The sequence below is a fragment of the Capra hircus genome, chromosome 4 (genome assembly GCF_001704415.2).
Source record: "Capra hircus breed San Clemente chromosome 4, ASM170441v1, whole genome shotgun sequence".
Taxonomy (NCBI): domain Eukaryota; kingdom Metazoa; phylum Chordata; class Mammalia; order Artiodactyla; family Bovidae; genus Capra; species Capra hircus.
Genome location: NC_030811.1, coordinates 34,542,953 through 34,567,580, shown reverse-complemented (window position 1 = coordinate 34,567,580; position 24,628 = coordinate 34,542,953). Strand labels below are relative to the sequence as shown.

The 24,628-nt window shown below is 37.8% G+C and overlaps 1 protein-coding gene across 6 annotated transcripts in view; it reads left to right on the top strand.

Annotated features, from left to right (window-relative positions):
• Positions 1-24,628, top strand: part of CPED1 (cadherin like and PC-esterase domain containing 1) — a 324,765-nt gene that overhangs the window by 109,333 nt on the left and 190,804 nt on the right. For all 6 annotated transcript variants that reach the window (XM_018046984.1, XM_005679391.3, XM_018046986.1 and 3 more), the window contains 2 exons: positions 6,824-6,956; positions 8,936-9,104. In XM_018046984.1, coding sequence (XP_017902473.1) covers positions 6,824-6,956; positions 8,936-9,104 — 302 coding nt within the window. The remainder of the gene's footprint in view (positions 1-6,823; positions 6,957-8,935; positions 9,105-24,628) is intronic.

Here is a 24,628-nt window from a genome sequence, read left to right as displayed (position 1 = left end):
TGTTGTCATGGTCAACACACGGAGCAGTCCATGGGGAAAATTATTTTTGTAGAATTGCATGACTTTGACACTTCCACTGAAAAAGAACAGAAAGGAGGGCATTTATGGCTTGCATTTACTTTACTGAATTCTCAGTAAGCAGTTGATTGATTGATTGGTTCGTTGGTGGAAACTTTATGCAATGACTATTCCTTTAAAGTACATTGCTATGAAATTGATCGGGTCATTTTTATGGCTCAGATTGTGTCTCCACTTATATCAGGACGTGGACTGCATCTCATTTCCTATAAAATAAAGTGGAAGTTATTCTTTACCCCAAAAAAGTACTGTATTGAATTACTATGCCATTTGTATTTGTGGTTTGACACCCTTATGTAGTAACAAACATAGGAAAGATATGCTGAAACTATAGAGTGTCAACTATTGGTATCAAAGCCACATAGGTAATAATATAATAATGTCAGGTCTCAAAACAGGAATTTTGAGTTGCCTGACTTCAGCCTAGAATTATGTATTAATCATGCCTTTATGGGTTTGGTATATCCATTTTCTCAAAGGTACTCTTTAGCTAATGCCACTTGCTTAAAATAAAAGTAAAATTGTGTTAAGGAATTGATGTGTTTAAAGTATATAAATCCTCAGATTATAGCATTTAAGTTCAAGTGTAGGTCTGAAATAGTCCAGGGAGTTTCATCCATGTGTCGTGAATTGTCCAGGGAGTTTTATTTATGTGTAATAAATCTGTTAACTAAGATCTGTTTCTGTTGACTAAGAACTCCTTGTACTGGTTGTTTGCAAAGATCTTTTCCTGAACAAAATACAGAACAGACATAAATATTGTAGTAACTGGGTTAGCCCTTGGTTTACCCCATCTATGGAAACCTATCCTTAATAAAGAACTCTTTTAACAGCCTTACTGGTCAACCACAATGCTAACCTTGAGGAAAGTCACTAAAAGTTGCACGTGTCTTTATAAGCCTTCTACAGTAAGGCTGCTATGTTTAATTTTAGACTACATATTTGTGCTTACTACGCATACTTCTGCTTTCTTCTTAACTAACTAATGTGAAATGTCAGATGTTTAAGAATCATATAAAAGAAAATTTAATAGATTAGCCTTTTTTGGATAGCCAGCAGTGGTGAGAACCCCTTAGTGTTGGATGAATTCAAAAGGAATAGCATTTTAGTTACACTTCGAAGCTTCCAAAGTGACACAGGTTTTCTATGCTATAGAAAAAGATTATACTAAACTACTACAACCATTAGCTATTTAGCATGTTTTTTTGAACATTTAACATATGCCCAGTGCTCTGCAAAGGACTTTAAAGGAAACTCTGTATTTAATCCTGTCAGCATCCGTATGAGATAGGTTCTTCTTTTTAACATTATTATTCTTCTTCTCATTTTTCACATAAAGACACAGAACTCAGAAAACTTAAGGAATTAGCTCATGGTCATATACCCTATGAATAAGAACCATTTATAGACAGGAATTAGAATTTTTAAAATAAATGTTATTTAGACTATCATTTGAAAATTAAAATATGTATATATTGGTTAGCGACTAAATTACAATGAGCTGGACAGTTTCGAACAGGCATCTTTATGGGTTTTACCCAGGTCTTCTCAGGCCCGGGTTCAGCTGGTGTGGTAAAAGCAAACAAAACCTGGGTCCCGAAACCCTCCCTCGTGGAATGGCCCCTTCCTTACCAGGCGCAGCCTGTCCCTTGGCTGTCTGCTGGTGACCGTCTCTTCATGGCTTCCTGTGCTCAGCATGGGTTCAGGGGCTCTGCTGCTCTGAGGCCTCTTGGCCTTAGACAGTTCACCAGAGATGTCCGTCTCTGCCCCCCACTGGAGCTGCCCCATTGGTGCAGTGTCCTGATGAGATCGTAGCAAATCACACCACTCTAACGAACACCATGTTGAGAGAACAGCCATCCCTGCCAGTGGAGACCAGAGCTCACGGGGAGAGCATTTATTCCCTAGCTGCTTCCCTGCAGGACCCTGACTTGGAAGTGCCTGGGTGCTTCTCCCTGCAGCCCTCACTCTTGCTTCTCTGTGTCCTCTCCCACAGCTGTGCCTTTTGCCTGGGTTTGTAATCAGCTCCCTGCTGGGCTAGGGGTGGTAAGAGCTTCTGTCGTTCAGCCCTGGGAGCTTCAGTGCCTGGCGTTGTTTCTTGCAACTCTACTCTTGCTTTTGTTATCAACTCTTTCTTTGATAGTCTCTCTTTTTAATTTTATATTGGAGCATACTTGATTCGGGCTTCCCAAGTGGTGCTGGGGATCAAGAACCCTCCTGTCTATGCAGGAGATGCAAAAGGGTTTGATTCCTGGGTTGGAAAGATCCCCTGGAGGAGAGCATGGCAACCCACTCCAGTATTTCTGCCTGGAGAATTCCACAGACAGAGAAGCCTGGCGGGCTACAGTCCATGGGGTTGCAAAGAGTAGGACGTGACTGAAGCAACTGAGCGCGCACGCACGCAGAGTTGACTGACAGTGTTGCGTTAGTTTCAGGTGAAAAGCAAAGTGATTTAGTTACACACATTCATACATCTAATTCTTTCTCAGATTCTTTTCCCATACAGGTTATTATAGAGTGTGTGCATGCTGAGTTGTTTCAGTCGTGTCTGACTCTTTGCGACCCTATGGACTACAGCCTACCAGGTTACTCTGTCCATGGGATTCTCCGGGCAAGAATGCTGGAGTGGGTTGCCATACCCTTCTCTAGAGGATCTTCCCAACCCAGGGATCAAACTTGAGCTTCTTTTGTCTCCTGCATGGGCAAGTGCTTTTTTTTTTTTTTTTTTAACCACTAGTGCCACGGGAAGCCCTATTTCAGAGTAGTGAGTATTAGGGGAACTCCCTGTGCTCCTAGGAGGTCCTTGTTGATTATCTATTTTGGCTAGTCTCTGGTAGTGTCTTCACTTTGATTCTGTCATCCATCTCTTTTCTCCCAGTGCCCTGACTGATACTTTCCTGGTTATATCAGTCATATATCCCATATATCCATTGTTCTGTTTAAGTTTGCTGTACATGAAAGTTCTGAGGCTATCTTGCAGGCTAAGGAGCAAGACTTGTAAACGCCCTCCTGCAGGAAGAACAGTGAATACATTCATAAATACTTATCTACACTTCTAATCTCAAAACCAATTGTTAATTATTAATTAAGGGCTTTTATCTTCGCTAGAAGTTTTAAAGCAAGAAATTAGTGGCTAAATTTAGCTTCCTAATATGAAACGCAAGACAATATTTAAACACTGGTGAAATATAATTATACTTTCACTATCACTTTCCTATTCATTATTAGCCACGGGGTAAAACATTAAATCAAACGCAATGTAAATTTGGCAGCTAATCTTTGCTAGTACAAGTGTTTTCCAGTGTTTAGTCTTTGCCTATGATGTATGTAATTACATGCCACATAGAAGTGAAAGAATAAATAACCAAATAAAATCTTTTAATACATTGAAATGCTCATTGTTCTCCAACTTCACATTAGCTTAACATCATCCCCTCCCCAAACTAGTTCATTGCTACAACAGATATTTATTGCATACTTATATCAGTCTTATGGTCTGTGATGTGGGAAGTTCAAAAGATTCCTGGAGAATGACATCCTGTATTCTAGAAGACTCCTTGACAGTGTTACAAGCCCATTAATCATTGGTTGGTAAGAAGTAAAATGAAACCCCAAGTTTAATCTTCCTTTATAGAAAACAGCACAACAGTCATCAGGTACTTAGGACCCAGCCAACCAGATATTAGAATGTATGAAAGAGCAGTCTTCATGCATCTCTAACAAATTGTTCTTTTTACTCTAAGTGAGCAGTCAATTTATGGCTTCAGGACTCTTTCAGAAGAGCCAAGAATAGTCAATAGATAAGAGCACGTATGATACTTCGCATCTGTATCTGCTACCCGTTGAGAACTCAAAGTGTGAGGTAGCAAAACCCGAAAGATACTTAGCCCTCAGTATTTAATTACTTCCTGAAAATAAGCATGTTAATGAACTACAAGAAGACTAAATAGCACCTCATCTCCCAAATTCCTTCCAAACCCAGAAGCTGGTTTTGACATTGTTGGTAGGAGACTTTTAGGCTCCTCTCTGTGTTTGAGGGTCAAGGGATAAGGGGAAGGGAATATTTAAGTGGATTGAACTGGTTTACTGAGAAGACCTTGACAGATATACCCAATAAGGTTTTGGGTTTCCCTGGTGGCTCAGATGGTAAAGAATTTGCCTGCAATGCGGGAAGCCCAGGTTTGATACCTGGGTCAGGAAGATACCTTGGAGAAGGGAATGGCTACCCACTCTGGTATTCTTTCCTGGAAAATTCCATGGACAGAGGAGTCTGGTGGGCTACAGTCCATGGGGGTCACAAAGAGTCAGACATGACTGAAGCCACTTAGCACACATGCGATAACATTATAGGTTACAGTGACTACCAACAAATTTTTGACTCTGTTAAACAAGAACTTAGGATACTTAAAGCTTCCACATTTATTTATTAAAGCTTGATAAAATGTAGTTGCAGTTTTAAAAGATATTGATGGAACTTATTTATAATTTTTAGCTGTAATCAAGGGAAATTAAGTAATTTTAGGTGTCAGGGGAGGTCTAATTAGAGTTGTGGGGATTTTTGTTTTAGAATTGTTCAAAGTAACCTCCAAACCTGGAATGATATAATGGAATGTCTGATATATATATATATCACAAAAGGTAAAATTTACTTTAATCAATATTCAATTTTATTACTGTCACATTCAGGGGCTGATTTGGAAATTTGACATATTCTTGGCAGTTCCTACATTGGATTGCTTCAACTACATGTTTAGGCTTCTCCACTTGAACTAAGATGACATGAAATCATGTATTCTTTTGACATATTTGCTGACTACTTCTTCAAAACCATTGAACTCCTACCTTGGTGAAACACTTAATATGTTTAGGTTTTTCAACGTCACCTCTGCTTGGACTTCAAACTGGTGCTGTGCTTCCTGGTAGCAAAGGTAAAAGGGAAAGTAAAGGTGTTAGTCACTTAGTCATGTTTCCAACTCTTTGCGACCTGGACGATAGCCCGCCAGGCTTCTCTGTCCATGGAATTCTCCAGGCAAGAATACTGGAGTGGGTTGCCATTTCCTTCTCTGGGGGACAACTTCCTGACCTAGGGATCAAACCCAGGCCTCCTACATTGCAGGCAGATTCTTTACCATCTGAGCCACCTGGGAAGCCCAAGGGGACCCTGTAGCTGCATGGGCCAAGAATTGAACCCTGGCCTCCTGCATAGCAGGCAAGACTTCTACCAGTGAATCACCCACGTCTATTTAGTTGCAGGGGGGCGGGGGGAAGAACACCTATTTTCTTACTGCAAAGGTAAAGGACTGTATTAATGCTCAAACTCTCTTGTAGTTGTGATGCTCAGGGAAAGAAATTACCTTAATGGCTCTTCATTTGTCACCTCTAGAAACAAGCAATTTGAATATTTCCGTTATTATGATATATTAGAACTTCATTAATAAGGAAGTCTTACAAACAGGCTATCATTTTTTGAGAAAGATCACACTGTGCTAAATAATGAGATATGGGAATACATTGAACAGCTTGACTTCTGCTGACTTTTACTTAAGAGCATGAAGTATTTTAAATTAGACTGTGTTAGTATTGATGAAACACGCACAAGGGGGGAAATGATTTAAAGGTTTTATTCTATTTGGGGAGCTAGATAAATTGTATAATTTAAAAATAAAGCTCTATGACCTGGCAGTAAGGAAACAACAACTCTTAATATGCTGTTGGAGAGAGTGAAATTGGGGCAACCTTTTTAGAAGGCAATTGAGTAATGTTGATCAAATTTACAATGCATTTACCCATTGATCCAAAAATTACACATATAGATTTGAATTCATCCCTAGATAAACTTGTAAAAGTACGCCAGATTAGATGTTAAGAGTGTTCATTATAGTATTTTTGAAATAGCAGAAGAAAACCTTACAAAAATTATCTAAATACACAGCAATAAGGGAATGGTTAAATTAAATATATTCATTAAATGGAACACCCCAAACCATTAAGAAGTGTAAGGTAATTCTGTATATGCTGATATGGATATACAGAATTACCTTCTATCAATATGTGTTCTTAAATAAGTCATCATTGTTGGTTTTTACTTTTATACACTTAAAAAATTCACTAAATAATATTCTTGGAAAAGGAAATGGCAACCCTCTCCAGTATTCTTGTCTGGAAAATCCCACGGACAGAGGAGAGGAGCCTGGTGGGCTATAGTTCATAAGGTCTCAAAGAGTCAGACATGACTAAGCGACTAAGCACAAATAATATTCTACAAAATAATGAAACACTTCTTGAGGTTATCAAGGTCAAGAAGCATGACAGACTCTAGCTTTTGAAGGACTGCATTGTCAGGAAGTCAACTCAGGTTGTCTGTGTAGTATTCTCATCACAAAGAGAAGTCAGCTCCTACACCACCATTCCCTGAATCAAGAGTGCATCTCTAAGCCATATGGAAGATAGACCCTCCTGGGGACGGAGAGGGACACATTGTATCTACTTCCTCTCCTGAGCAAGAAAATTTTAATGTTATTACAATTGTTTTACTAGTATATGGTAAGAGAACATACCACTAAGGAAAGGCCTCTCTAAACATGCCTTCGTGCTTGATGGATCTAACCTTGATTCAGAATGGAGAGAAAATTTGCTGCCTGTTTCCCTTGGACCCAGGAGGTTAACACAGCAAGACTCTATTTCGGAAGCCATTCCAAAAGGAAACAATAAAATGACTGTCTTTTGCTCTTTTGACTCTTTCCAGAATTGCAACTTCTGGTGAGCCCTTCTGTGTGTCTGAATCAGAGCATACAATTAAAGCTGAGGACTTCAAGTCACCTTTTAAAAACACTGAAGTCACAGATGTGGAAACCAGGGGACTGGAGACGTGAACAGCTGTAAGCTAATCATTTTGAATTGTTACCCCAGGCACGCATTTTAGAAGATAGCCAATAAGAAAAAAAGCACTAGACACATCTAGGGGTTTTACATGTTTGAAATTTAGGTTCTGTTACATAAATTTTCAACTATCTCTTCTTAATAAAGAATGCACCATCTATTTTCTTCTAGACTAATTCAAACCTCTCTTGCCATAGAATAAACATTTGGGTAAATAGGACTCTTATCTAGAAAGTTACATTAATGGAAATTGAATTTAAAAGCTTGACAGTGTGAAACTATAAAATTTTAACTTCCATTTTATATTCAAATAACAAACGTTAGTCTATGAGTATGACTGAATGATTTTTTTCTAGTTATTTTTTTAGGGCTCTGAGAAAACAACTGTAGGGTACCAAGTTACTTTAAGTTGCTCCCAGGGAAATGATTTTTTCATGTCGATAAATTACAGTGAAAAACTAAGAGATTTTAATTATCTTATCCAAGGCGCAAAACAGTTTGCCTCATGTCATTTTATAATTTTTAGGTAGTATTTGAAGAATCATATGCATTTCTGCTTATGTAGACTTCAAAAGATGAAAAAGCACTCTCTTTTCATTGACCGAACTTAGATAATTGAAATACAGAAATAGGGTGCAGAAGAGAAAATAGCTATACATTTTGGTTGGAGAAGGAAATGGCAACCCATTCCAGTATTCTTGCCTGGAGAATTCCATGGACAGAGGAGCCTGGTGGGCTATAGTCCATGGGGTTGCAAAGAGTCGGACATGACTGATCGATTCACACACACACACACATACATTTTGGTACCATTTATAATGGATGTGGCCTTCCATGGTGACTCAGACGGTAAAGATTCTGCCTGAAATGCGGGAATCGCAGGTTCCATCCCCTGGTCAGATAGATCCCCTAGAGAAGGCAACGGCAACTCACTCCAGTATTCTTGCCTGGAGAATTGCACGGATGAAGAGCCTGGCAGGCTACAGTCCATAGAGTCGAATTGCAAAGAGTAAGACACAACGGAGAGACTAACACACATACGCACATGATGAAAGTCTATTTGCTTCATCACAGAATATTCAACTAGTGGTTCCCTCCCCCCTTTTTTAGACTGAAGTGTTTCCTGAAACTTCATCCCTCAAATTAACCCTTAATGATCATATGGTGTAGATTATTGCGTGCATGAGTGCTCAGACGCTTCAGGCATGCCCAACTCTTTGAGACCCCATGGACTGTAGCCCGCCAGGCTCCTCTGCCCATGGGGATTCTCCAGGCAAGAATACTGGAGTGGGTTGCCATGCCCTTCTTCAGGGAATCTTCCCAACCCACGGATCAAACTCGTGGTCTCTTACGTCTCCTGCATTAGCAGGCAGGTTCTTTACCACCAGCGCCACCTGTGGTTTATGAAAGTGAAAAGTGAAACTTTAGTCTCTCAGTTGAGTCCAACTCTTTGCGACCCCACGGACTGTAGCTTACCAGGCTCCTCCGTCCATGGGATTTTCCAGGCAAGAGTACTGGAGTGGGTGCCATTGCCTCCTCCGGAGGATCGTCCCAACCCAGGGATCGAACATCGTAGGCAGACACTTCACCGTCTGAGCCACCAGAAGTAGAATCAAATTAGCGGGGAAAGTATTTTGGCATACTTTTCATGATCTGTCCACTACTGAGAAACCATATCTTGTAGAGGAAAAGATAGAACTCAGGTAGATAAGGGCAGAACAAGAAGACGTCAGGGGTTTCCTAAGCTTTTATATGGACCTCTTTCGTTGGGATGGTACCAGATGTCACTAATGGTAACATTTTTTTAGGTCTTTAAACCTTATTTTGGGTATCATTTTAGCCTTTGTTTAAGGAAGCCCATACACGGAAGGCTGGGGCCCAAGGAGCGAAAGATGGGGTGTACAAAGTGCTGAGGTAATTTACAAATTACATACTCACTCCAAATTATGGAGCTTTAATTCTGTTTTGTATATTTTAGGAATCAAACCGCAGCCCTTGCTCCACAAGAAACACTCTTGAGAGCCAAAGATTTATCTGTAATTCTTAAAGCATATGTACTGGTGACATCCTTAACTCCTCTGCGTGCCTTCATTCATTCGACTGGCATGGTTTGGAATCCACCAAAGAAAAAACGCTTCACTGTCAAGGTAAAATTTCCATCGAAGCAGTTATTTCCCACAAAGTATACCGAAGATAAGTAAAGTGAGTTGGGCTGCCTTTTTTTGACCTTTATGATTATCAACTCCCATGGAACAAAGATTGTATCGTTTTATTGCTGCAAGCAGAGATTTTCATTTAATAAGTGTAGTTCAAAAATTACCTAGAAACAGCTTCGCTCGAGATCACAAAGGCTACATCTTGTTTTTTTTTTTCCTCAATTTATCATTTTAATCGGTTCTTTGACTCATTATAAAGCTAGTTTTCAGCTATGGTCTGTTTTTCTTGAGTTGATTTTCTACTTAAGAAAAATGTAGTCAGTGCAACAAAGGAAAATATAGTTTTGCCCTTATGCTTTTTGCTTTATTTTTAGGAAGCATAGTGCCTATTTCATTTTGCCATTCAATATGGAATAAAACACCTCTCTCAAGGATGCCTGACATAGTGAGCCCTGATATAAAGCATGATGAGAAAGTTTTCAGGAAAGAATTTAATAATAACCTCCAAAAAGTTTAGTTATAAGAGGTAATTCAGCTTAGCTCAGTCAAAAATAAAGTCTAATAAGAGTATATTTGATAAATTTTAAAGAGTTTCTGATTTTACAAAATTAATTGTCCAAGTCACAGGTAAGAGGAAATACATACATGCTTTCTTTCAGTTTCCTCCGCCTTCCTCTTATCTGTTGTCTGAACAATTACTTCTATAAAATCAAACAAAATGCCTTCAAAGAACAAATACCACACAATCCCACTTACAGAAGGAATCTAAACTAGTCAAACTCACAGGAGCAAAGAATAGAATGGTGGTTACCAGGGACTGGAGAGGTGTTAGTCTAAGGGTATAAAATTTCAGTTATGCTAAATAACTCCTAGAGATGTATATACTTACAGTATAGTGCCTATAGTGAATAATACTGAGATTTGCTAAGAGGACAGATTTCAAGTGTTCTTATCACTAAACAAATAGGTAGGGTGGAGGGAAACTTTTGGAGGGTTATAGATATGTTTATAACTTGATTGCGGTGATCGTTTCATAGGTATATATGTATCTCTAAACTCATCATCTTGTATATATTAAATATGTACAGATTTTTGTATTCTAATCAGAATAAAATGGTTTCATAAAAAGAGAAGGCACAAGTACCTCATAATTCCAAGAGATTTAAAAGTGACTATAATTGATACTTTTCAGAAGTTATCTTACATAAACTACACTTTAAGTTTTGGAAAATCTTCCAACAGTGAAAGATTTTTAAAAGGCACGTTTAAATATTGTCAGTGAAAAAACAGATAAGCATGATAAAAGATGCAAGGGTTACATCACTTAGTAAAATAGATAACTGATATTGTAAGGAAATGGTGTTGATGACTTAGGTCTCAAGGGTAGTTAATTTTAAGGACAATAATCAGTATATTATATCAGTGTATATGATTTTTAATTAATCATGAAAAACTGGAATGTAATTTGGTTTGTCTTTTGTGTTATCTCCTACAAGTCTTCACAGTGGCTATTTATATTCCCTGCTGCTGCTACTGCTGCTAAGTCGCTTCAGTCGTGTCCGACTCTGTGCAACCCCATAGACGGCAGCCCACCAGGCTCCCCCGTCCCTGGGATTCTCCAGGCAAGAACACTGGAGTGGATTGCCATTTCCTTCTCCAAATTTATATTCCCTAAGAACCTTTAATTAATTATTCTCCAGTTGCCCTTTTCTGTTAAATTGAATTGTATGAAATTGCTGACAATTGTGACCTACAAAAAATGACAATTTCCTATGATTCAACCAAGTAATTGGAACTTGGATATAGAGAGATACAAGAATCATATTCCTCAACTCATGTCATGTTCATGTATTTGGAAAATGTTTGTTGAGCAGAGATCAGAATCCCTGTCCTTGTAGAACTTGCAACATCTGTGTGTGCAGTCTTCTTGTGTTATCTATTCTATTTATTACATTTTATTCCCAGTTCCCCACTTAATTCTCCTTCCCCTCAAGTGTGAGTCACTCAGTCATGACCGACTCTTTGTAACCTCATGGACTGTAGCCCACCCAGATCCTCTGTCCTTGGAATTCTCCAGCGAAGAATACTGGAGTGGTTGCCATGCCCTTCTCCAGGGGATCTTCCTGACTCAGGGATGAAACCTGGGTTTCCCGCATTGCAGGTAGATTCTTTACCATCTGAGCCCAGAAACCCCTCAAAGGCCATCATTGTAATGACTTAATGTGTATTTTTTGTGCATATTTTTGTAAAATAAGCTTCTTTATTTTGTTATACATGTCAGTATTTTTAGTATATAAATTGTATTATATTAGATAATTTTTTTCTAACTTTTTTTTTTAATGCAGCGCTGCATACTTTTAGGAAGAAACCATGCACATCGCTGCGTGTACATCTTCTGTGTTACTTTTCACTGATTTATGGTATTGCTAATGTGTTGCATTGTATTTTACCTATCCACAGCTCTAGTGATAGACATCCTGATTGCTTCAACTCTTAGCTGAAGCAAACAATACTTCAAATGTACAAATCCTTCTGTTTGACTCTTTATGAACCTGCATATCATTTTCTGAAAAATACACACCCAGAGTGGAATTGCTGGGTCATAAGATAGGGGTTCATTTGATAGAATTAAATAATGTCAGTTTGCCCTTCAGAATGCATATATCCATTTCCATGCCCCAACAATTAGGCCAATATTTGACCTTTTCCAGCTGCATCAAGTGAAAAGTGGGAACTCATTCTTGCAAATAGCTCAATTTGTCATCTATTAACCTTATTATATGGGCTTCCCTGGTGGCTCAGATGTTAAAGCGTCTGCCTCCAATGCGGAAAACCTGGGTTTGATCCCTGGGCCGGGAAGATCCCCTGGAGAAGGAAATGGCAACCGACTCTAGTATTCTTGCCTGGAGAATCCCAAGGACGGAGGAGCTTGGTAGGCTACAGTCCACGGGGTCACAAAGAGTGACTTCACTTTCACAACCTTATTACAATGTTCTGTTTTGATTAGAAATCTTCAACTGATTAATCAATTTCATTTTTTCCTTATGGTTCCTCTTCAGAAATTTGGTCTCAGAGATCATTTCTTATCTCTTAAGTCACAAAGATGTACTTCTCCATTTTTTCCATTACCTTTATAATTTTTTCTGGACATACAAATATTTAATTAAATTAGAGTTCCACCTCTGATGCAGTTTTTTTCTCTATATAATTGGTTCTCATGAGCTAAAAACTTATTATTCCCTATGAATCCGCTATCACATGTATTGTATAACATTCCACCTGTATACGGGGATGCCTCTGGGATTTCTGTTCTGTTTCAGTTGGCCCACTTGTTTTTATTATTTTGGCAATATAAATATTTATTCATGGTTGACAGGGGAGGTTCATCTTTTTTACTTTTTATTTTCAAGGTTAGGTTAACTATATGGTAGATATTTATTTCCTTATAAACATTTTAGAATATCAAGTATACTTTTTAAATCCTACCAAAATTTCAATATATAATAACATTGAATGTATAGTTTAATTTTTGAAGAATTGATTTTTATAATATTAAGTCTCTCTGTTATTCAGGTCATTTTATTTGTCCTTTGTTAGAGTTTATTATTTTTCCCTCCACAGAGATCTTATATAGTGTTGCTTAAATTTACTTAGAGATTCCCTAAAGTATTTTTTATATTGGTTTTTAAATTATATTTTCCAGTTGGTTATTACTAGGATAGTCCGTACATGCTAAGTTGCTTCAGTCGTGATTGACTCTTTGCAACCCTGTGGACTGAAGCCTGCCAAGCTCCTCTGTCCACGGGATTCTCCAGGCAAGAACGCTAGAGTGGGTTGCCAGTTCCTTCTCCTGGGGGGGTCTTCCTGACCCAGGGATCAAACCCGTGTCTCATCTCTTTTGTCTCCAGCACTGGCAAGTGGGTTCTTTACCACTCGTGCCACCTGGGAAGCCCATTATTAGGATTGCAGGCATTGCGGGCGAATTCTTTCCCATCTGAGCCACAAGGGAAGCCCATTATTAGGATAGGGAAATTCTGCTTTTAGAGTCGAACTTCTGTTTGATAAACTTGTTTCAGTAAGTTCACTATCAACATCATTGGTTTTACTAGATGTTTTATCTGCAAATGAAGCCATGTTAATCTCTTTTCCCTTTAATTCTTAGTTATCTTTTCTTCTTCCCTTTTTTTTTTTTTTTTTTTGCTTTTTCTTGACTAATGTTGTCCAGGATAGCCAATACTATCTTTAAACGTAGAATTCATAGTGTTCTTGAGTTGAGTATCATTTAAGATGGACTCATCTCAGGTTTCTCTGTTAAGTAAAACGCTTACAGTAGGTTTTATGTTTTTAACCTTTACAATCTCTGCCAAAGCAAGGAGAAGAGTACAGTTAACTGCAGTGGGTCTATCGTTACATTTCAGTTAATCATGGTTATCCCCATGTTCATCTGGTGTATTTTGTTGCTAGATTTTCTTTTGATTACAAGCTCCCTGCATACATGAGATAAAACCTACTTGATTATTCTGGACTATTTTCAATACTCTGTTGAATTCATAAAAATTGTAAAATTTTTATACCTATGTTCATAAATGATGTGGACATATATTTTCTTATGTTTCTCATATGGTTTTTATATTTTACATTATTTGTATTTGTAGCTTCATAAAGTTAAGCTGGATAACACTCACTCTTTTTCACTTTTTTGGATCAGCTTATATAAGAGGGGAATTAGATTGCCCTCAAGAATTTGGTACAAGTCTCTTGAAAGAATAGATTTGAAGGGTTTTTTAAAAACATCATTGACTTTTCAATTTATTGAAAACATTTTGGTTGGTTTTAAGTTCTCAATTACTTCATGTACAGTTTGGTATTTTGGGGGAGGGGTTACCAATTTCATCAAATTTTTAAATTCTTTACTGTATAGTAGATTATAATGTTTTTATTTTTATATCTGTTGTGTTTGCAGCTATTTCATCTTTTTCAGTTTATCCTTTGTAGATAAGCATTATGCATTTTCTTCTTATTTTCCTATTAAAATTGTCAGAAGTTTTTCTGTTGGTTGGTTAAATCTTTTTAAAGAAAACAGTTTTTTACTTTGTTAATTTTTTCATCATTTTGATGTTGTTGTTCCCAGTTTCACAGATTTATGCTGTTATTTGCATCATTTCTTGGCTTCTAGTATTTTGTTTGCTCTATTGTCCCTTTTTAGTTTCTCATTTGAATGTTTGCCTCCTTCACGCTTAACAGTTTTGTTTCCTAGCAAGAATGGCTAAAGCTACGCATTCCTTCTATGCCCTGCTTAGTCATGTCTCATAAATTTCAAATTATCTAATTCTAAATACTTTTTAATATTCTTTATGATTGCCTTGCTTAGCTCAAGGTATTTGATAACATATTCAATTTATAAAGAAAGGGTTCTTTTTCAGCTATCCTTTTGTTATGAATTCCTGATTTACTATATTATTATCAGAGGACAAATCCTGTATGCTACTGGTATCTTGGAATTTATCCATGCTTTCTTTTAATGACTAATAATCTTTATATTAAAAAAAATCTTCCATGAGTGCTTAGAAACAAAAACTCTACATGGGTATAGAATTCTATATATATTTAATGGCTGACTTATTAATCATATTCTGCAGATACTTGATTTCTTCCTGTCTGATCTAATAGTTGCTAAGTGGAGTGTGTTAAGATCTCTGGCTAAAGTTGTTGGTCTGCTTCTCCCTTTCATTCTGGTAGTTGAATATTCTGATATCATGTTTGTTACCTATTATGACGGCTACAACTTCTTTTTCCACAGTTCCTCTTTGTGCATGCATGCTCACTTGCTCAGTCGTGTCCAACTCTTTGCCACCCCGTGGACTGTAGCCTGCCAGGCTCGTCTGCCACTAATTTTTCAAGCAAGAATACTGGAGAGGGTTGCCATTTACTACTCTAGGGGTTCTTCCCGACCCAAGAATTGAACCTATGTCTTTTGAGTCTCCTGCATTGGCAGTCAGTTTCTTTGCCGTTGCGCCACCTGGGAAGCCCATAGTTCCTTTAGCCAGTATATTTTGCTTTCTTTTGTCTTAGGATATGACTGCTAAAATTCTATTTCAGTCTATGTTAAGATTTTTGTGAATTTTCTTTTGCTTCATATTTTTGTTTTCACATATGTTTAAAACATTTTTTTCCTTTTGACATATCTTTGTAGTAAATCTATTTTTTAATAGTCAGTAGAGTCTTGAAATTTATTGTTTTCACCCAATCTGAGAATCTTAATTTTTCAATTTATGATTTTTAATTGACTTGCATAGATTATTTAGGACTTATTCCTCCTATCTTATTTTTAAAATTTTTCAGTGCATTCATTTGTTTCATTTAAAATATCTTTTCCTGTTTTTCACTGTAGAGACGAAATTTTCTTCTGTTAGCTTAAAAGTTATTATTCTTAATGTAACATACTGTGGATATCCTTCCTTTGAGACATACACTCATGCTTATTTTCTCCTATGAAGTTCTTAAATTTTAGTATCTTCCACTCTGCCCCCTCATGACTAATGCCATTTGCTGTCTATACCACTTCTCCATATCCCATCATCGCAGTGTAGATTTAAACATTCTGATTGAAATAATCATTTGGGTGGGGTTATTTTCTTAAAAAACAAAGCCATAATCAAACTTTATCAAGGAATTTGTCACCTTCATATCCCCTGATTAGTCACAGCATCCTCCTAGATTTGCTTCTTTTCTTATCTGTGTTTTCAGTTTGAGCCTGAAGTCTTTACTCTTTAATTCTGGGGAATTTGTTTCCATTATTTCTTGTAATATTTTTGCCACAGTATTTTCCTCTGTTGTTCAAATTTCGACCCCTTCATTTCATGTGCTAATACCCCTTAACTTGAGAAAGTGAAGTGACTCAGTCATGTCTGACTCTTTGCGGCCCCATAGACTGTAGCCTACCAGGGTCCTCATCCATGGGATTTTCCAGGCAAAAGTACTGGAGTGGGTAACCATTTCCTTCTCAACTTGAGAACTATGTACATTTTTACTTACAGCTATTGATTTCTTACCGTTTTTCCTCTTGATTCTTTTTAATGATCCTTTTTTATATTTCATTTTCCTACCATCTGCCATTATTTCTAATATGAGGATATTAATCATGCTTATTTTAAATTCCTAACTCATTAATTTTATTCTTTTATAATTTTTATATTGGAACATAGTTGATTAACAATGTTGTGTTAATTTCAGCTGTACAGCAAAGTGATTTTGTTATACATATACACGTTTCTATTCTTTTTCAAATTCTTTTGACATTTAGGTTGTTACATGATATTGATCAGAGTTCCCTGAACTATGCAGTAGGTCCTTGTTGGTTATCAATTTTAAATATAGCAGTGGGTGCATACCATTCCCAAACTCCCTAAATATTCCCTTTCACCCACTCTTCCCCGCTGGTAACCATAAATTCATTCTTTAAGTCTGTGAGTCTGTTTCTGTTTTGTAAATAAGTTCATTTGTATCATTTCTTTTTAGATTCTTCATATAAGCAATATCATATTTCTCTTTCTCTGTCTGACTGACTTCACTCATTATGACAATCTCTAACATCCATGTTGCTGCAAACGCCTAGCTCATTAATTTTAGAAGTCCAATGTTCTATCCATTGCCACAGAGCCCCTGTGGCTTTAGAAGCATGGTTTTAGAAGCATGATATATGGCATTTAGTTTATTACTTTTTTTTCGAGGTGGTTGTACTTTTCACGTGTGCCCTCTTTTGTTCTTTGAGCTTAAGTTATCCTTCAGATACTATTTATTCTAGTAGTTATCATATCAAGGGAAGGCCAGGTAAATCCGAAGGGGATGGAAGACTTCCCTGGTGGTCCAGTGGTTAAGAATCCACCTTGTCAGTCAGGGGACACGGGTCCGATCCCTATTGAGGAACTGAGATCTCGCGTGCTGGGGAGCAGCTAAGCCCGCACGCGGCAACTGCTGAGCCTGTTCATCGCAGCGAGAGAGTCTGAGCGCTGCAATGAAAGGTCCCACCTGCTGCAGCTAACACCCAATGCAGCCAAATAAATAAACGTTTTAAAAACCCACAACAACGACAAAAGAGGGCTGAAGGTGAGTTCCAGGCATTGCAAAAGCACTTTTCATCATCTCTATCACCACCATGGTGTCAGGTGACTTCTGTGTTCAGAATCTCACTCCCTAATCCCTTAAGTAGAAGAGTCTTGGGAGGAGACAGTTCCCTCGTTATAAGTCATCGATCTCGGGGTTTGGGAGAGAAGGAGGTGGAGGAATGAATGCCAGATGTAACTAACCCCACACATCTCATCAGCTCCTCACCTGAGGGAGACATTCAGCAACCTGAATCCTGTAGGCTTCACATCCCTAACAGAGAAGGAGCAGTCAGCGATTGTTCTCGGGACCACCCAGGAGAGGCTGGAGGGAAGCAAAAATGCTTTACTGCAACTTGTCCTCTCAAAGAAATCTCTGGCAACACTCTCCTTTAATTGCAGTCATCCCTGCCCATGGTAGCTCAGACGGTAAAGAATCTGCCTGCGATGCAATCCCTGGGTTGGGAAGATCCCCTCCAGTAGGAAATGGCAACCCACTCCAGTATTCTTGCCTGGAGAATTCCATGGACAGAGGAGCCTTGTGGGCTACAGTCCATGGGGTCGCAAACAGTTGGGCACGACTGAGCAACTAACACTGCCCACGGCCACCACTGTCCCAGCCGGTTCAAAAATATCTTTCAGAATCACTGTCACACAAGTTTTGATTTGTTCTTTAGTTAAATTCATACTTCAGTCTCACTTAACCTATAATAGTTCACCATCTTGCTGGGAAACTGAAGCTCCTAGATATTCCAGGTAATTGTTTTCAAGTTTTTTTTTTTTTTCTTTTTCCTTTATTTAAGCACCACATTCCCCCAATCCTAGTAGAAATGATAACTTTTTTTTGGTGAAAGTATTTCCTGAAGGAATAGAAACTGTATGAAAAGAAAGCTCTTTGTGATTTGATTTTCTCTAGGTCTTCAGGCTTTATTCACTACATTGTTTCTTCTTATTCATATCTTTGTCATTTCTGCAGGACAGATGCAAGCTGCCGCCGTCTTAGCACAGGAAAGCACGTAGCTCTTGTCATTTTCATCCTGTCCTTGAGATTTGTCTTTTTAAAATCTTGCCTGACTGTTCTAGACAATACTATTATCTGCTCTCAAAGGGGAGGTAGTGCAGCTTCCCGGGTTAATGTGCCAGAGAGCAGTGATTTCCTTCTAGAGGCCAGAGTTATACTCCATGCTGCAGATAGATTCAGAAAGCCAGGGTCTATTTTTTTACCCTTCAATGGAAGTACTTATAGCTTCCATTAAAACACATAGATTATACTTATCTGTTAAATCACTCACCCATCCTCCAAAATATAGCTTCTATGTGATATTTTTAGATGTGAAAAAATACATGGAAATGTTTTCAATGCTAATGTGATGGATAGGACCAAGACCTATTTTAAAGACTAGCCGTGTGATATGTGTGAGTGTTACTGGCTCAGTCGGGTCTGAGTTTTTGTGACCCCCGTGGACTGTAGCCTTCCAGGCTCCTCTGTCCATGGAGTTCTCCAGGCAAGGATACTGGAGTGGATTGCCATTCCCTTCTCCAGGGGATCTTTTGGACCCAGGGATTGAACCCAGGTCTCCTGCATTGTAGGCAGATTCTTTAGCGATTGAGCTACTAGGGAAGCCCAACCAGGTGATACCACTGTTTTATTAAATACTATTCTGAAAATGCCACAAGACATAATTTGTGTGTTTGTGTACTGAGTCCTGAATCCTAGGGCTGAATCATTAGTGATTTATGCACTGGGCAGTGAAGCAAGCCCACTAAACTGGTTATCAGTGGCCATTTATAGAACATTCTGGCAGCTAAAGGAGTATGAAAGCAGTAACAGATTTAACTGTGAGCTCATTTATTTCCAATTAGGTCTGCTGCTGAGATGCTCTATGTGGTAAAGCTTTAGAGAGAGTTGAAAAATATCATCAATGCAAATTTGAGAAATAATGGAAGTAGAAGCTTTATAAACTAAATTTTTCTAAAATTCTTTCTGTACAAAAGAATAATTTAAAATATAAGTGTTTGAGATTTCCAAAGACTGTTCAAATGTACCAGGGGAGGATGAAAAAGGGTAAGAAAATTAATGGCAAATGCAAGATTTGATTACTATATCCTATGATCCAGTTTTAAAAACAACTATTTTTGCTGCTGTTAAGGCAATGTCATTTTCCTGGTGAATAAATCCAACTTCAAGCTATATTTTATTCAGAAATTTCTTCCCTGAAAAAAAAAAAAACCTCTCAATTCAATGATAAAACACTCCAGTTATACCTATGAATTGACCAGTCAAACTCTTCCATAGCCATTCTAACCAAAACTTTCAGTCAAATACATCCATGGCTCTCTTTAAACACAGGTCATATAGATTAACTGCAAGACATTTAAATTTGGTTTTTAGAGTGAAAAGACACAATTATCTCTTCATCCACTGTAAAGTTATCCAACAGAGAAGAAACTCTTATCTGTAACTTCTTTATGATGTCTGGAGATTCTTTATACCTGTGATCATAGCTGACTGCTTTGATGAAAATGTATTGCTGGAGTGACTTATGATTTCTGGAAGAAGACTTAGCCGAAGCCTTATTTTGTCTAGCTGAGACATAATTTAAATAAATTCCTGTTTCGATCTGCAGTTCCATATTCGATGTTCTTTTGTTGATATTTGGTATTCAAAAGTTACATGAGGATAGTTCCTTGAATGTAATCAGCTCTTGATACAAACTTGGAATGAATTCCATCAGCGATCATTTAAAAATGTTTAACCATGTGAAGAAATTGCTCAAGGCTATTTTCTCCCTAACTGTTTTAATTCAGCCCCTGTGTTCCTTCCAGTAAATGTAATAGACAGATGTCATCATCTGAATTTCTAGGCAAGGCCGCTTTGCTAAAAATGGGAAAACACAGGACATTGCTGGCTTTGCTCAAGTCAGTATCTATGAGAATCATCTCCAATGTAAACCAAAGTTAAAGCAAGTTAAAGCAAGCTCGTGCCCAGTCTCTAAATCACCAGCTGCATTGGCCTTCGGGAGACCATTCTTCCATTTCTGGTTCCCTCTCACATCGATGGAATCAGCAGATGTGTACAGAGGGGAGAGTGAACCTTGGCAAAGAGGGGCATGTTGTTATTTACAAGGACCCCTTTTCATGGATGCATATATCTCTTATTCAATTTTGGAAACGACACAGTTGCAGGGATGAAGTTAGCCTCATTTGTCGTCGATATTTATGCTGTGCCTTTCATAATGTCAGATGAGATAGCTCATATATTCCCAAGGTAAAAATGAGTAATATCTTTGGAAGCAGGTATAAAGTTACAATACAGTTTTTCAACTTGAGGAAGTGTTCTTCTGATTTTCATTTTACGTCTAAGACTGCAGAGTATGGAACAGACCTTGTAAAAGACTTTTTCACTGAGCATCTGGCTCTTCTGTAGGCCTGGGAGATTTATGTCAGCTGTAGGAAGAATGTGAATAAAACTCTGCTTCTGGGAGTTTGTGAAACGAGCTGATGTATTACTTAGTCTACTCTTGCTTGGATTAAATTTTAAAATTGCATCAGGGTGTTCATTTTTAAGTATGATTTTATATAAATAGGAATTATAGAAAACCAGCATAAAATTAAAAAAATGTGTGACTAGAGCTGAATTACAATAAAACCCAAATAATAATTGCAAAATTAACACTTATCAACCCACACTGATGTTAAATACTATTTCAGATCTGTTTGCTCTAGAAAAAGAATGATTATTTTGCACAGGATTTTAAAGTGCATAAATGCAAAACAATGTTATGCTGTTAATGGCATTGGTGTGGTGAAGGCAGCTTTATCCCTTGTGCTGAAAACTTTCATTTCATTTCTTTCATTCACTCATTCATTTCCACCTTGTCCCATAAAAGCTTTCAAGTAATTCTGTACATTCATTCATTTATTCTTTTATGGAATCTGGATTATTAGCCTAAATAGGAAGAAAAGTATTCATTTATTATGGTCACATTTACTTGATCCAAAATGACCATTTAAACATATGACCCTAAGCTTTCAGAACTGTAGGCAAACTCTGGAGAGTGCCAGGTGCACAAAAAATATTAGTCAATGAATGACTGTCTATCATTACCATTTTTACTAAAGGTATCTTATTAATTGTAACTTGCTAAAAACTGAAATTTGAAGAAATATTTAAGAGTAGATTCTACAACAGAGAATAAATACAATGAATTTATATAAACCATCTCTGTTAATTGTTATCTCTTCTGAACTGATGTAGTGAAGTGATATGATTATTTGATATGGGCACATTATTATATATTCATTGTAGTGACAACATAAAGGTGAAACCTAATCTTAATGAATACTTTGCTAATTATTATTTCAATGCCAAAAAAAAAAAAAAAAACAATGGACAAGTGTCAATTATCTATCCAGAAAAATGGAGGTTAACCGATATTCAGGGACTTCGGTGTGAGATCAGGTGAGGTAAGTGAATGCATTTAGGAAGCTTAAGAGATGGAAGATCTCAGTGGTATTTGGGGATTTAGGACTTTTGCCTGCTCCCTGTGGCTCAGCTGGTAAAGAATCCGCCTGCAATGCGGGAGACCTGTGCTCGATCCCTGGGTTGGAAAGATCCCCTGGAGAGGGGAAAGGCTATCCACTCCAGTATTCTAGCTTGGAGAATTCCATGGACTGTATAGTCCGTGGGGTCTCAAAGAGTCGGACACGACTGAGCGGCTTTCACTTCTCTTCACTTTCCACCTTACAGCCCTTTGCCTGTCTTATTCAAAACGCACTTCTCCCTGGCGCCATCTAGTGGACATCTGGGTGGGAATGAGGAAGACGTCCAGGATTTGCAAAGACCAATAGAAGTCCATGGCCTGTGGACATCATAGGAGCTCTTGTAACTTAGTCTGTGAAGGCTCGTCCTCTTTCTGTCATTATCCCATACAGATGTATTGCCTTGATTTCTGTTACACTTCGCTGATCAGAAGATTATAAAAAACAAACAAACAAGTGTTTAGAATAAAAAATGAGCTTGAAAAATGAGGTCTCTTGTAAGTAATGTTCTAAAGCAGTTTAAGCATCCACAGAGAACACCATTTTAATTTTTCAGTTTCTCATTATTTCTTCAATAGGTGAGCTAGCTAAGCCAGGAAGATATTCAAAGACAGAGGCACCATAATCTCTTCCTTCGTGCGTCTGTGCATGTTAAGTCACTAGTCGTGTTCGACGTTGCGACCCTATGGACTACTCCTCCAGGCTTCCTGTCGTGAGATTCTTCAGGCAAGAATACGGAAGTGGGTTGTCATGGGGATCTCCTCCAGGGGATCTTCCCGACCCAGGGATCAAACTCGCGGGTCTTATGTCTCCTGCATTGGAAAGCAGGTTCTTTACCACTAGTGCCATCTGGGAAGCCCAGTCTCTTCCTTCACTAACCTCCAAATGATAAAGATTTGTTAAGATGAATCTTTGGGTAATGGACCCACAAATCAAGGCAAAACTGTGCCATCTTCCTGATTTTTTCCGTTTCTGAGAAAGCACCAAGAGACTTGCTAAATTTGATTTCCTAACTTTGATTCCTGGACTTGGACAACAAGGCTCACCTGAGTTTTGCCTCCCTGTGGTAACGTTCAGCATCTTCTGAGGGCAACAAAATATATTGGGAGGAAAAAGAAATCAGGAAAAGTGAAAGACTCAAGAGAACAAAAACTAAGCAAAAAAAATTTACTTGCCTAAATACATGTAAAATTCTTGAAAGAAGAGATTCTGTTTATTTTTGATTAAAAAAAAAAAACCTTCAGTACTTGACACAATACTTAATACTCAGCAGGCAGAAGGGAGAGAAATGGCTTGGAACAGAGACTCCACTCATCAAATTGTTGAAAAGAATAATCAGTAATAACCTCTTTACAAAATGTGATGTGAATGCAAACTAATAATAGTAAAGACAATGACAGCAAATATCACTAAAATTTAATTACTTTAATGCCTAAGTTTATTCTAAAACATATACCTAGTGGAGAAGACGGGTGATATTTACATTTTCACATTAGGTAGAGAAACAAAATAGCTTTGCACCAGTATGTTCTGAAGATTATTGCATGTTTGTCATTTTAAACATTTCTATTAACAATTTCCTTTATTCGTTGAGATGTATCTCTAAGGCTGTGACAAACTCTAGATGCAAAATATTCCCAGATGTGCCAACTAGGTAAGACTGATTTGTCTGCTAAAGGAAGCCAGACTTTTGCTCCCTTCAGGAGAAAATCTGACTTGCATTTGTCTTATGTGATTTATGCATTGTAAGTTTAAGATGAAATACAGCCTTTTCCCTTCCATATATTAAAATGTGGCTTCAAATTTGAAAGAAACCGCAGTCTTCTCAGAAACCTACATTGCTATGTGATGAGGCAAAACAAAAATACTGTATTGCCCCCAAGTGGTCTTTGTAGGTATTTCCTGCACTATCCAACAGTGAAGGAAAAAGAGAACGCAAAAATACTGCACTTGGATAGCAAATCTTCGACCATTTTCTTTCACTGGATTATACATATTTTTTCTTTAAAAATCATTTGATGATCCAGGTTGCGGTGGTAAGGATATATTGTTAAGTAGAGATTCTGAATGGTGGTAAATCTTCAGTGCAATTTAAATTGCCTAGGTCACACAATTATTTGGAATATCAACATTTGTAAGTTACAGGAGATTGTTTTCCATTTAAGAAGATTTTGCAATACACAATTTTTAAAAAATTACTATAACATTATCACTAGCACTTTCAACTGAGCATTTGAGAGCACATTATTTTTATCTGCGTATCTTTTTGTGTACTGCTATTTGATTTCAACTTGAACCTCAAATTGGTTTTTAACCTGAATTTGTCTGAATTATATAGATAACCTAGTATTGCGAGGCGGAACTGAAAGTTTATCTTTCATTTCTCTGAACGTTGCTGAGGCAGATGAAGATGGATTCTTTCTCAAGATTCTGCACACATGCTATATTCTATACGTACTATAATATACAGACTATTTGTTTGCTTTTTTAAGTTCTCTTTGAGCATCTTCCAGTAAAGCAATCATTCTCTGACTTCCTCATTTCCTGACATGGAGCATCCCCACACCCCTCACTCTATCCTCTCTCTCATAACAGCTTGTCCTCTCTCTCTCACCTCTGTACTTAAACCTAGTTAGTAAAACCTCTGTGAAGCAAGTTTTACCATTTGGAGAAAGGGACTGTCAACAAGAGAGGAATTCCAGCTATCCCTGCATATTTGTTGTTGTTGCTCTTCAGTCATTAAGTCCTGTCCGACTCTTTGCAGCCCCAAGCGCTGCAGCCTGCCAGGCTCCCTGTCCTTCACTATCTCCTGGAGTTTGCTCAGACTCATGTCCATTGAGTCCATGAGGCTATCTGACCGTCTCATCTTCT